This window comes from Pagrus pagrus (genome assembly GCF_965226575.1).
Source record: "Pagrus pagrus genome assembly, chromosome: 8".
In the NCBI taxonomy this organism is placed as follows: Eukaryota; Metazoa; Chordata; class Actinopteri; order Spariformes; family Sparidae; genus Pagrus; species Pagrus pagrus.
The window spans coordinates 28,606,376-28,620,816 of NC_140192.1; the positions used below are offsets into that span (position 1 = coordinate 28,606,376).

Sequence of the window (14,441 nt, forward strand, 5' to 3'; positions counted from 1 at the left end):
GTTAAAGCTCTGATTGGTGACTGAGCAGTATTACAGACAAAGTTCAAATTACAAAGTAATTTCGACAAAGTCATGAAAATATGACAAACAGAACAACTAAAGATTATGATTTCCCTTTGCCAAAATTAACCTAACTTTGGAGCGCTATTTAGCTCACTTTCCAACAAGCATGTCATGGTTACCAATGGATGCCATAGAGATATTTATTTTCCTAGGATGGTGCCTTCTCTGCTCTGGCTTGCCCTGAAATCCTTACTGATAAGACAGGACACTAGACTTTTGGGGGCCATAAGCTTTAATTATACCCCCTTCCCACCCAGCCTTCCATGTGCAAATATACACAGCAACAATTAAATACAGTTTGTGACTGTACATTCAAAACAAACGAGAGGATTACAACTCTTTTTTCTTTTATAACTTAATGTTTATACTCTGATCTTGTTATAGCTCGCTCAAATCCCCAAATAATGTACAACTCCCCCCATAATGCCCCAGTTTGCTCAGGTGATGCCAAATATTTTCTCATTTCACATGTTTTGAGGTTGGATAACAAAATCAAGGAACATACTTTTAAGTTATAAAGAAAATAGGTTCACATTTGTGTTAATTTTGGGGGCCCCTCAACTAGGTTTGCTCATGCCTTAGACCGGCTTTGATCACATGTTATTTTTGCTGAGTGAACATTAAATCCATAACAGATTCAAGGGTATCTCATATAAAGATAAAAATAAACACAGATTTAACGCATTGCAATGGTTAGTATTGCTTGGTTTACATAGTTATATAATTTGTCCTGTGTCATGCAAAATTCTCCACAGATAAAGTTCACCCTGTAACTTACGAAATCTTCATAGTTTTACAGTCAGTCACACTCCGATGTAGTGAATAATTTAGATGCACATGCACATCATCTTCACGCTAGTAAAGTACAGTATACTACATAATACTGTCAAAAAATAATTGGCTTACATATATGGTTGGCAGAACAGAAGCAGTGATGTAGCATAGACATGACACTAATGTTGGCATGTTACCGGGAGTTATCCCATCGTTTCATTCTAGTGCATAAAAATAGATTAATCATTTAATTAGTTGCCTTCAAACATCAGGAGAAACAGCAGACCTTTAGTTACATGGCTTAAACATTTCGCAGTCTTTCATTTATTTGGCACATGTTGATAAAAGCTCAGAAACGGCTTCTCTCCTTCCGCTCTGACTGTAACATGTCTACTTGGCACTGAGATCCACCACCAGGTGCTGGTAGGCCAGCGTGTTGCCTTTGAAGCTGGCAGCCAGTAGAATGTCCTTATTGTCGACAGATACTAAGCTGAACGCCCGCGGAGCTCTCATGTTGAGCTCCTGGAAGGGCTGAAAGCGCTGAGTGAGGTCATCCCACAGGTATACTCTGGAGAAGGAGAAATCACTTCCAAGCATGAGGTACTGGCGCAGGCCCACTGTGAAAGGATACACTGCCATCGAGCCACGAGAGGGAAGAGTCTGGATCTCTACGAAGCGCTGCCCTTCCCAGCGAAGGATCTTGGAGTCACCGATGAAGCGTGTGAGGCAGAGGTAGAGAACTTTCCTCACCCAAAAGTGCTTCACCATCTGCACATCTGCCAGCTCTGTGATCTGGGAGAAGAAAGCAAACTGTTTCTGGCTTCGGTTCCACTGGTAAACCACCGGCGGCTGAGAGGCGCTGGAGAGGATGAGGTGAGGCTTTCCCCCGACATCAAGGAACTCAACATGGGTGTCCCGGTGCCAGGGATGGAGGGACTGGTGGGAGTAGAAACCGTTACTGTTCCAGCGATAAATGCTGGTGGAGCCTGCCTTGGAGCTGTCTGCAACTACAAAGTACCACTCTCCATCCAGCTGGAAGGTGTCCACGAAGTTGGGCTTCCTCACACGAGTGGTGTCGATATCTTGGATCTTTACAAAGCGCTGTGGGTCCTCTTCCCACCTGTGGCAACAAAAGAGTTTCTCATAATCACCAAAGCACTTTCAGTATAGATCCTTTGAACCCATTCATAACCTGTGGTAACCGTTCCTAAACGTGAGTTCTGTTTCGTGTTTCCACCCAGGACAGTTCAATGTAGTCGGAGTTGTTAACAATGGCTTTGGGGGTAACTATGACCAACACTTTAGATTTACGGCCCAAACTGCTAACCTTTTTTTCCTCTGCTCTGCTCGCATTCACCATCTGTTTGCTCTCATGCTCAACCACACACTCAGTACACACAGCGCACATTTGGTTGCTTTTTTACACGAGAGAAACAAGCTTTGTTTGAGTACAGGCTGCAGGCAGCAGGACAAAAGACTGCTAACAAACAGGAGTTTGGAGTGTGGTCTGCAGTGGTTTGGCTCCACCTTTAGATTAGTGTGCTAGGCACCTCAACAAAAGGCTATCAGAAAAAACAGGATGGCACAGAGCAGTTCTTGGTATCATCCATAACTTTTGACAATGGAAAGGCAAAAATAACTGAACCAGACTGCTTGGTGGAAACAAGGCTATAGTATTCATAAAGCTTAAAGATTAATACCATTCTCACATTTGTGAATGCATAGCTTAGCTTAGCTTAGCACAAACATTGTAAACAGGGGGAAACAGCTAGCTTGCTTTATCTACTGCTCCAAAAAATGTAAGGAACACTTTAAACACACATCAGGTCTTGATGAACAAATTATTCAAGTTGAAAATCTTTACTGATGTACATTGTATAATTTGTTGAGAACATAATGACGTAACAACGGTCAGTGAAAACCAGAATCATGAACCCACTGAGGGCTGGATTCAAAATCACACTGAAAATCTCAGTCGTCCTGCTGGATCCACACTTTTTTTTCTTGTTATGTCAAGTTTTTCCTCACTCGAATCGAGGGTCCGAGGACAGAGGATGTTGTTCACTGTACAGATTGTAAAGCCCACTGAGGCAACTGGATTTTGATTTTGGGCTATATCAATCAAATTGATTTGAAATTGATTTGATGTGCCATCCTGGAGGAGCTGGACTACCTGTGCAACCTGACTGGGCTGCAGGTACCCCCTCATGCTACCAGCAGTGACAAGGACAGAAGAATCAGTCTGGAAGGATGAGGAGAGAGCAATTGTCTGTGGACACCAGATGCAAAAACATCCCCTTTCTGCACCTGTTGTCACTTTAATTTGCACCAAAGCAGGTGAAATTGATTCACAATCTGTTCTGTCTCTCTTTGGCTCCAGTAACACTGTATAGATTGACTGTATAGATTTTACAGCAGTGTTGATCTTTTCATCTCACTCTCCACAAGAAGGTGAATAATTTCCCAAAATGTCAAGCTATTCCTTTAAGGGAATGTTTCTTGATAAGCTGGAGAAATTAAACAGTGGTGGAGGAAGTATTCAGATTAAGCAGTAAATTACTAGCACCGCACTGTAAAAGTAGCTCTGCAACAAGCAAAAATTTCACAAATTCATCTGGAAAGGAGACTCTTGAAATGGTTCAGAAAAGGGCAGGTATTTTGAAGTTGATTGGACGAATCATCTGTCTATTACCGTCTATCACAGACTAACTTCAACGGTGAAAGAGCACTACCACCAGTGGAACCACTCGGTATCCAACTAGGGATGCACAAGATGGATTTTTTCAGCCAATATCGATAAACAATAATTTGCTGCTTCTCATGGCCAATACCAGTAATATGAATGATAATTACACGTACTTTCCTTTTTTGTATTAAAAAAGGTTCATAGCCAGTAGTTTATAACCACCTGAGGGTAAAAACAAGGATAAGAAGTTGTAAGGAAATGGATGATTTAAAAATAGTAGACTTGTTCTCTTCTTTTTGAACCCTTGCAGAACATGAAATAACAAACATGTATTACAATCAAATAAATTACAATAACTAGTAACTAAAAATGTCAGATAATTATAGTGGAGTAAAACGTACAGTATCACCCTCTGAAATGTAGTGCAGCAAAAGTAAAAAGTGGCATGAGATCCAAATACTCAAGTAAAGTACAAGTACTAAATTTCAATCTGTTTGGATTTTAAATCACAAGCCTTACTTGTAGATATGAGATCCACCAAAAAGCTGAGCCACCACCATGTACAGACTGTTGGTAATGACCACTGGTTTGCAGTACACAGCAGAGCGAGCTGCAGGAGAGCCACAGAAAAGACATTAGGATACATGTTTTAAACAGAAATATATGACATATTTATTCTTTCTCAGTCGGAAACTTACAGGTAATGTTATGAAACTTTCTGAAGACCATCTCCACATGATCCCACACATACAAGGTGCAGAACCCTGAATCAGGCTGAGCGAAGGTGACAAACTGATCGCCGTTGAACTCGTAGGATTCCACTGACACAGAGTGGAAAGGGAAGGTCTCATACACGGCAAAATCTGTGAGAAGACAACACAGAATTATTAAAAAAGAGGGTCTGCCATGACACCACCTTTGGCATACTACATGAAAGAAAACAACATTTTATTCACAGTAAACATAACATTTTACAAATACAATAAAACTGTAACCAGACTACTTGTTTCCCAATGGGAAAAGTCACCAGACTCCCTTAAAAAATTGCCAAATTTTGTGAGTTGTGGAGTTTGGAAAAACTTTATAAACATTGTGAAACGCTGTCTCTAAAAAATCTGAATTATGTGGGCCATCTTGTAAATTCTGTAAATGTTCTACATAAGTTCTTTCTTCCTTTGTGTAAAACAACACTGTGTCCGTTTGTCCCGCTGATGTAGGCTACATGTTTATTTGCATATAGAGCCGGGACGTGAGATCCAGTTACATCTGGTCAATTGAGATGCACGTCTGCATTGTAATGAAAAGGGCCAAAGTGAAACCTGCGCTAATGCAGTTGAAGTCTCGTGGTGCAAGGTCGTGGATCCTGCGTCCTTGAAACTCAAAGGGGCTGGCACAGTAGATAGCAGGAACAGAAGTGTTGGTCTTCTCCATCCAGTCGACCAGCCACTTGATCTTACAGTCACAGCGGAAAGAGTTCCCCCGCAGGTCTCTGTAAAACAGACAATATGTAGCTTTATCTCTTCAATGCTCAAACATAAATCTTCCAATCCAAACAGGAAGGAAAAGACAAGACAATAAGCAATGCAGCAGTCATCAGATACAAACCACACACAGACGAGCCACATAGTTTTGCAGGCGAGTGTGGTAGCCCTCTAAACCCTCAGGGAGCCTTAACAAATCAGAGTTTTGTAGTGACAGACTGTAGGGTCGAAGCTCTCCGGATGTTAAGACGCTGGCTGTGCTCCAATACCCATTCCACCAAACGATTTAGTATGCCAGGAAAAGATTTATTGTGCCCAGAACATAATCTGAGGGTTGACTAATGACTTCATGGTCTAAGGTAGAAGAGGATGAGTTCTGCAGCTCTTGTTTCCATGCATGCGCAGTTCAACTCTCTGAGTGGTTATGCAGAAAGTATTGGCTCTGGTATGTCTGTTTAGGGCCCTTGATAATTACAAGTCGGCACTGTCTGAGACAACGCTCCAGCACAAAGATCCACAGTAGTGATGACTGCCATCTTCTCCGACTCCACCCTATTCACATGATTTGGCACCCTTGAGACTGCTACCTCTCCCAAAAGATGAAGGAGGAGGTCAGTGGTCACCATTTTGACAGTGACGATGACATCATCGCTGCTGTGGACTAGTTTCCTCCTTCTAACTTAGACCATAAACTTAAAGGAGACATATTATGCGCATTTTCAGGTTCATAATTTTATTTTCTGTTACTACTTGAATAGATTTACATGATTTAATACTCAAAAAACATCATTTTTTCCATATTGTCCAATGCAACAGCACTATACCTCTGTCTAAAACGCTGAGTTTTATCTCCTGTCTCTTTAAGACCCCCTTCTAAATACTCAGTCTGCTCTGATCGGTCCACTCACACATGCATGAGCCAGCACTGCTAACAACAGCGCAGCTGTGCTAAATCAATTCTTAGGTGCCAAACTAGGAGCAAGGCATAAATTATGCCAATGTTTTTGGCATGTTGACATAGTGTGATGTCACAAAGTCACTGAGTTAAAGGCGAGATGACTGATGAGACGTTTCAGGAGCAGTGTTTTCTGTGGGAGAGAAGAGCTTCTGTTGGAGAACTTTTTAACTTTCAAGACCTTTTATACATACAAGAATCTGTAAAAACACTGAAGGTAAGGAAAAAACTGAAACAGGTCTTCTTTAATTATCACCCCTCCGATGTTTGAATTCAGTATGCTAAAAATACCAGGATGTCCTACTACATCTGGTCATATGCCAACATGCTTTTCTCGCTTTTCTGACAAATAATCGTCTACGCTGTGTAAGATAAGTCACATGACTGAGTAGCTGAGAGAGACAGGTGACGACTTTTACTTTCAGCTTGACATTTCTTACTACAGACATGTATGTATGAGCAAGATGGTCAAAGTTTAAGGTGCAATATAATGACAAAGTAGCACGGCCCAGTTGTATGCTAAGATAAGAGTTATTGGAAACATTTTTCCGACTGGGAAATTTCCTGTGAATGCTCTCAGGTCAACTCTGAACGTCAGAGAAAAATTTGGTACCCAAGTTGGCAAGTTGACATCATCTCATGCTGAAACATAGCAGACGAAAGTTAACACTGGGCTGATGGTAAGACACTTACACCAAAGTTATGTGTCATATAGTCATTGTATCCTTTCCTTTGTGCTTCCTTGTCACTCAAATACTGGAAACATCTGAAATGCTAAACAACGTCTCTTTGGCGTCTATGTTGCTCCCACATTCCGACATGATGCACATGAACACACCCAAATTTAGAAGAACGACTTCCCAACCCAGGAAAAGGTACCATCTGAGGAGCAGCAATACTGCATGCAATAGCACGTACTTTGTAAGGGCAGCTGAAGTACGTACCAAAGTAAAAAGAAAAAGTATGCAATTTGAAACACAGCTACTGTTTTGATTTCAGTGAAGGCACACTTACAAATCGGTGAGGATGTCCAGATGTTTGAACAGATCCCTCGGCAGCTGCTGCAGGTTGTTGTTGGAGAGAGATCTGAAAAGGTTTAGACAAGGAAATGTATCATTATGTCTGGCTTACATAGTCAGTAAAAAAACTGTTTGTGTGCTCTTTCCAAGTCATTTTCAAGCTTTAGCTTCAGTCTATTCTGCAAAGTGACAAACGTTTTTTGGCTCAATAAAACACTTACAGATGAGTCAGGGATTTGAGTCCTCTGAAGGTATACTTGGAGAGAGCCTGGATGTCATTATTCTCAATGAACCTGAGAAGAGAGCGAACGTGTCATGTTTAAACAATTCAGACAGTGTTATATAATGTCGTCCTTGCTTGGGGAGGAGGTTGTGTTGCTGTCAGGGCAGGCAGGGTGACTTCAGTAACAACACGGCGTATATCCGGTTGGATTCACAATCAAAACTCATATTTGAGTAAAAGTAAAGGATAGTAAGCATATTATGTTAAAATCTTACTTAAAGCGTAGTCTTAAAGTCTTAAAGGGTAACTCCACCAATTCAGATTATATGCAGCTTCATTGGGAGCCACAATAAGCACATATGCTGCAGTATGACCTGTTAACACACTTTGGTGTGTAAAATGGATGGAGTTACCCTTTAAAGTATCAGATATTCAGTGTACTCAAGTATAAAAAAAATACAAGTAAATTATAGATATATTTCCATATTGTATGGGTTGATCGATTATGTGGATGGCAGATTATCAAGTCTGACATTCAGAATCTTTTTTTTTTTATCCAACCAAAAATATTCTACTTTGGCTCTGATGCAGCATGTAATCTGCAAAGTAACTAGTAACTAAAGTTATACAATAAATGTAGTGGAGTAAAAAGTTAAATATATTTGCTTCAAAAATGTATTTGAGAAATTGTACTTGGTTACATTCCATCACTGCTAACAGCCAATGTTGGAAAAAGAAGTGTTGGATGTTGGATAAATGGCCTGGCTGATTATTGTTTTCAATAATAAAAAATAATAATTATTATTTCTATTTTCTTTAGCAGAAAATAGAAATAATCCATTGCAAATCTTAAATTATATTTAAGTACAGTATGACAACAAATGAAGACATAAGAATACAGATATATTCTATTAGTCTTATTTTGTATTTGATAGATCCTGTTGACTGATACAATCAGTGTATTAACAAATAATATCAATGACTCTGAACAGTTAAAGTCTTTGACTCGTGATAAAAATGAGACAGTGAGTGCAGTGTGTATTACAGATGTCTGCATGTCAGCATCATTTGATCCTGTCTTTGTTTTGTCTATTGATAGTCTGGAACGTACAGTGTGTGCAGACTCTCCAAGGCGGCTGCGAATTAAAATATGACTTTATTAGCATGCACAGCGGGTAGTGGTGGCGGTCATGGCAGCGATGCAGCGAGGCCTGATGGCTGGGCTGCAGCCAGAGCCACACAGCGAGCAGCCTGAGGCACGGCCATCACACACACTCGACGCCATCAGCTAACTACTTTCTAGAGCCCATCAATTCACACAACGGCATACTCAGCTTTATCACACTACAGAGGCAGCATGCAGGAGGTGGTAGGAGGATTTATTTCAGCTTTACTTTTGGCATTCTTTGCTATACTGCAGAGTCCTGGCCTGAAATCTTACATTGCAGTCTTCAGTTGATTCAGTTTACTTCACAAAGAAATCAAACCACCGAGACTTACGACGAGAGGTGGAAGAAGTATTCAGATCCTTTACTTTAAGTAAAAGTACTAATACCACATTGTGAAAGTACAGTACAATAAAATACAACGAAAATACTCTATAAGTCCAGCTGTGTGACAGTGCATTTTCCAGTTATTTTTGCTTAAAGGAACAGTTCACACTAAAATGAAAATTCAGTCATTATCTCCTCACGCACATGCTGATGGAAAGTCGGGTGAAGTTTTGTAGTCCACAAAACATTTCTGGAGCTTCACAGCAAAACAGTGTTGCAGCATTCTCCTAAACAACTGAAGTAGCTGGAGACTTGTTTTAAAGCGTGGACAGCAACTGAAAGATTGTTGAGTGTATTTCAAGTCTCTGGAAGCCCTGAGATCCCAAATTAAATTGAAAAGACGTTATTTACACCCTTTTTAAGCAGAAATCGTCAACGTCGCTGCTTAGCTAAAAGCGTTAACACACACCCCGCCTCAAGTGGGTGTGTAACTTGCATCTTTTAAATAATTTGGGAATGTCTGGGCTTCTGGAGACTTGGATTACACCAGACGAGCTGTACGGAGCCATTTCATGTTTTTTCAGTTGCTTTTTCCATTTTAAAACAAGTCCCCAGCTACTTCAGTTGTTTAGGAGAATGCTGCAGCGCTGTTTTGCTGTGAAGCTCCAGAAGTATTTTGTGGACAACAAAACTTCACCCGACTTTCCATCAGCATGGGGGTGAGGAGATAATGACTGAAGTTTCCTTTAAGGGTGAACTGTTCTTTTATGAAATAGGAGACTTTTCTCAACACATAATAAAGGAACACTTCAGTTTATCACAACTTTCAAAATCAACACTAACAGCTAATACAAGGTGTTTTTTTTACAGGAGAGGAAAGGTGTGAACAATTGTAATCTAAAAAGAAACTAGAAACCAAAGCTGACAGATGTAGTGCAACATTTGCCTCTGAGATGTAGTGGAGTAGAAATATAAAGTTGGATACAAATGGAAGGAAATAATCAATAATAAAAGTACCTCAGGTTTCTACTTAAGTACAATACTTGGGTAAATATACTTCATAACATCCCACGACTGGCAGAAAACAAAGGAGTGCAAAACTGCTGAAAACTCATACAGCATAATGGTAAATGCTAAAATATAATGCAAATCTAGTAGAGGTAAAGTCAGCTAACTGACTCACTGAAACAGCAGCATTTTATTCTCTATTTAAAGTTTGCTAACATTAGCCACCATTTGCTATTGGACTACTGGACCAAGTGAGGCTGTAGCAGCTAAACCTCTGAGTGTTTCTCTGAGTGTTTCTTCTTTTGAATCTTACATGGTCTTGAAGTTTTTGTCAGAACATTCACAGCAGTGTAGGTCAGTTTTATCGATGTGTAAACCAACATGCAGAGAGTTAACAGAGCGGTCAGAATCATGAATAGAGCAGCTGCAGCTCACATTTAAGTGAGACACTTACAGGTACTGCAGGTGAGACAGACCAGCAAAGGCATCATCAGCAATCATGGTGAATGTGTTGGAGTTCAAGAGCCTGCGAATGGAAACAATCATGATCAAATCATATAGATAATGTAGCTCATGTCTAACTGAAGCTATAGGGCGTCATCAAAACAACTGACTGACATTTTCATACCTGTAATAATAACCATGGCCATTTGTCTAAATACATTTCAAAAATACTAACAGTCTCACAGTATGTAAAGCTAATCTGACAGAAATACATGAATATATTTGGAATTTACACAAACACACACAGACCCACACACAAACACGGACATGAATACACACTCACGATTGCATCTGAGCGGATAAATGGCTCTTTGTTCAGCAGAGCAGAACTGAAGGGACTCAGTGATTGGCAATGACACTGATACAGAGCCACTTTACTCTTATTACTGCTATGTCACCACTGTTTTCAATAACCATTCATTTCTAGGAGCTCAAGTCCTTCCATTGTTTCCACAAAACAAAAGATGTCTGCGTGCGCTGCGACATCGGCTGAGCGAAAACATACATGTGGCACAAAGAGTTGTGTTTCTATATAGTTTGTGAAGAGAGAGAGAGAATTAAGATGTTTTAAACTAGTGAACGTTGTCTGTTGCAGGTCAGGACACTCACAGAAACTGAAGCAGGTGAAGGTGTGAGAAGGCTCCCTCTGGGATTGTAGAGAAGGCTGCGTTCACCATTGTCCTGTTCAGAGAAACAACATCAGTTATAATGATGAGAAAGTGACAGTGACAGTGGCAGAGTCAGAACTGAGAATATTGACTAGTGCCCGACCAATATATCAGTTGATTGATATTATCGGCTGACATTGGTCTATCATACCTTACACCGATATCGTCGTATATGTTGTCCTATATGCATGTAAACTATATATGAATATGCAATATAAACTTTTATTCTAAGGATGATGCAGAAAAGACATGTAGATTAATTTACAAAATGATATCCCCATTACAGTTTACTGCTTCAATGCACTGACATCGTTTTGGACGATAAAGTTTATTGTTAATCACTTTTGAGGAATCATTGTCAAAAATGTCTAAATACCAGCTGACAATACTAACAATACAATTATAATAAACTTTATTTATATAACAGTTTTCTTAACAAAGTTACAAAGTGTTTGACAAAAGAAAATACAAAACAGACACAGCCGATAACATGAGAATAAAGGACATGAACATGCATCAAGCAATTCCAAAGGCGTGCACAAAAATAAACGTTTTAAGCAGAGATTTAAAATATATCAATATCAGAAGTTTTTACTCCCTTGGTATTGGCATTGGCCCCAAAAATCAAGTATCAGTTGGGTTTTAACTGTGACAGCTTTTGTTTCATGTCTTATTCAAAATGTGTTCAACATTGTGTGGCTTGTGTTTCTCCTGAAGCCCCTCTACAAACTCAGAATTAGGTTTATTGCCAAGTAGGATTTTACATACAAGGACTTTGTTAAAAGCACATGTAGAAGTTCACAGCATTTGATGAACAGTACACGGAAAAATTAAACTTCAGTCATTTTCTCCTCCCTCTGCTGATGGAAAGTCAGGTGAAGTTTTGTAGTCCACAAAACATTTCTGGAGCTTCACAGCAAAACAGCGTTGCAGCATTCTCCTACACAACTGAAGTAGCTGGGGACATGTTTAAAACATAAAAAACATAACATGGCTCTATACAGCTGGGTAATCCAAGTCTCCAGAAGCCCTGAGACCCAAAATGATTGGAAAAGACTTTTTTAAAGACTATTTCCACCCTTTTTAAACTCCACGGTAGCTGCTGAGCTGTGTGCGAAGTGGGTGCACAAGCTTGATTGTGTGTCAAGGGTGTAAATAACATTGTCTCAAATCAGTTTGGGATCACTGGGCTTCTGCTTTAGAGGTATTCATCTTCTGTGTCATTTGTGAGGATACAATACCAGTAGAATGTTAGAAAACGACCACGCACACAAAAAAAAATCAAATGGCTCATAATCAAAGTCTTTGGAAGCCCTGAGATAGCAAAATGATTTGAAAATATGTTGATTACACTCTGGGGTCAAGCTTGTGCACCCACTTCATACAGGGTCCCCGCTACCGCTATTAGCTTAGCAGCTACCGTGAAGATTTTGGCTTTGAAAAAGGTGAAAATAACGTCTTTTCAGACCAATTTGTGTGAATCTGGAGACTTCCAGATCCCAGAGCCATTTAATGTTTAGGAGAATGCTGCAATGCTGTTCAGCTGTGAAGCTCCAGAAATGAACTACAAACCTTCACCTGACTTTATCTTCAGCATGAGGGTGAGAAGATTATTTTCATTTTTTGGTGAACTGTTCCTGCTCAGCAACATGCAAGGTAGATTCCAAGAGAAATATGTTAATGTAACACATTAGGACACGTCTCTCTTCTCTTGGTCCTCCTTGCGGTTGAAATATCAAGGAGGGCCGAATCCTTTCAAAAACTGGGACACACAAGTTCCTTCTCCACTTCTTTACTTCTTCTGTTGTAAATCGAGGGCACCTGCACCCGCCTGGGTTCTGCATGGAATTCCCCTGACTGTTTGAAGTCAATATTCAATCACAGGCGATGGGGATGAATCAGATGAGAGGGAGCACGAAGTAACCTTCTCAGCAAAACATAACGTTCCCCTAACAAGTGTGGAGCTTTCCATTTCATTATGTGCGCTCCATTTATTGAGTGCACCCTCTTCAAGATTAAATCCCTCAGAGGAGAAGCAGGACTCCTGCAGTTAGATGGGGAATCTATTGTTAGTGTTTCTCCCTGGAGCTCAAGAGGACTGCTGTGCTCCCTCAATATGCTCAAGTTCAGCAGATGGTACAAGAGATTATTATTATGACTGTGTAATTCTGTCTTCTACACAATAATTCTGACTGTATCAAGTAAACATCCCTTAAAATCACTTTTAGGTAACTAAAAGACAAGCAGGGATTCATGCATCATTACATAATGCAGGGTGACATCAGTGATGTAGCCATCTGTACCAGCCCGAGACTTCATGCAGGTTACGAAAAGATGTTGAACTCACAGAGAGATGATTCCAGGGGGGAAGCTCTTGGGGATCGCCTTGGTGTCCACACAGAAGGCACTGTCTTTGGTGCAGGAGCAGGTCGCAGGACAGCGGGGGATCTTGGGGGCTCTCCTGGCATTTGTTTCCCTCGGCAGGATGAGACACAGACACAGAAGCGACAGGCATATCAGCCTCGTCCATCCCTGTCCGAACTCGGGCATCCTTGAACAGGCGGAAAGAGAAGCCACTTCTTGAAGTTTCTCCTCAGTGGCTTGTTGAGAGGTGGCGGTCGGGCTGCCTACAACCCCAGCAGTTCCGATAATGCTGAGTGCAGCGTTGAGAGAGCCAGCATGAGGCAGAGGGGATGGGTGTGAGAGAAAGGAAGGGAAGGAGGAGGGGGAGTAAGGGGAGTCCTGTGTGTCCTCGGTGGGTGTTGGTGCTCTGCAGCTTCCCTGGATCTGTGCTATCTTTCTCCCTGAGCCACTGCCAGAGTGCACACTGCAGGAATGACGAACAAGGCTGCTTTCTTCTCCGCACCAGGACCTGTAGGCGGTGCTGCTGACAATTAATTATTTACTGTTGCACACACAGAAAACCTTAAAACAGCGGCCGGGAGGGGTGAGGAGGTGCTGATGGAAGATTATACAACCGTGTTCTGTGGAGCTCTTATCAGGTGTGAAGCTGCTGCAGTCATGAGAGCAGACGAGGACGCATGAAGGATGCAGGGAGAGATGTGTGTGCATGCATTCCTGTGTCAGTGGCTGTGTGTGTGTGGGAGGGTGTTCATACTCTGGCAGTATAAACACAGTAACCAGAGATGACACTTTAAGTTACATGACAGTGCATACACACAGCCAAGAAGAAGAGAAACACCACCAACTGGTGATGAAACCAAATGCTGAATAAAATACATGAGCACAGAAAGATATCTGTATACTGGGAGTTTAAAGATATGATATGCAACATTTCTGCATTAAAATGTCAACAATTACAATTACCTTGGTTTTACATTTTGTCGAGTTGTTTTCTTACATTATCTAAAATGTTTCCAACAATTTTCAAACCAGAGAAATACGTCATTTTATTCAAGGTAAGTTCATTTGGTCGCCTGTTGCTATAACTTGAGAAAGGAAGTTGGTGAACATGCTAAAGATAATGTGAGAGTACAACTAAAACATTAACTCATCGTGAACATTTCTGTATGAGTCACATCAGATAGATTTTCATCAGCAAGGGTG

General features: G+C 40.8%; 1 protein-coding gene across 1 annotated transcript; it reads right to left on the reverse strand.

The window, feature by feature from the left end:
* Positions 1 to 277: 277 nt before the first annotated feature.
* Positions 278 to 13,874, reverse strand: lgi3 (leucine-rich repeat LGI family, member 3). Its single transcript, XM_084359291.1, has 9 exons — positions 13,222 to 13,874; positions 10,816 to 10,887; positions 10,157 to 10,228; positions 7,200 to 7,271; positions 6,974 to 7,045; positions 4,843 to 5,012; positions 4,222 to 4,386; positions 4,043 to 4,133; positions 278 to 1,957 (listed from the first exon to the last, which is right to left on the reverse strand). The coding sequence occupies exons 1-9, from the start codon at positions 13,422 to 13,424 to the stop codon at positions 1,228 to 1,230; spliced, it is 1,647 nt and encodes a 548-aa protein (XP_084215417.1). The 5' UTR covers positions 13,425 to 13,874; the 3' UTR covers positions 278 to 1,227.
* Between the last annotated feature and the right edge of the window lie 567 nt (positions 13,875 to 14,441).

Bases quoted from the DNA above. Each gene is read 5' to 3' on its own strand.
- lgi3 (XM_084359291.1), bottom strand. From the start codon at position 13,424: ATGCCCGAGTTCGGACAGGGATGGACGAGGCTGATATGCCTGTCGCTT. The intron at 10,229-10,815 runs GTGAGTGTCCTG...TTCCATTCGCAG, and splicing joins CTTCACCTGCTTCAGTTTCT to GCTCTTGAACTCCAACACAT. The intron at 7,046-7,199 runs GTAAGTGTTTTA...AAACCTTTTCAG, and splicing joins CTCAAATCCCTGACTCATCT to ATCTCTCTCCAACAACAACC.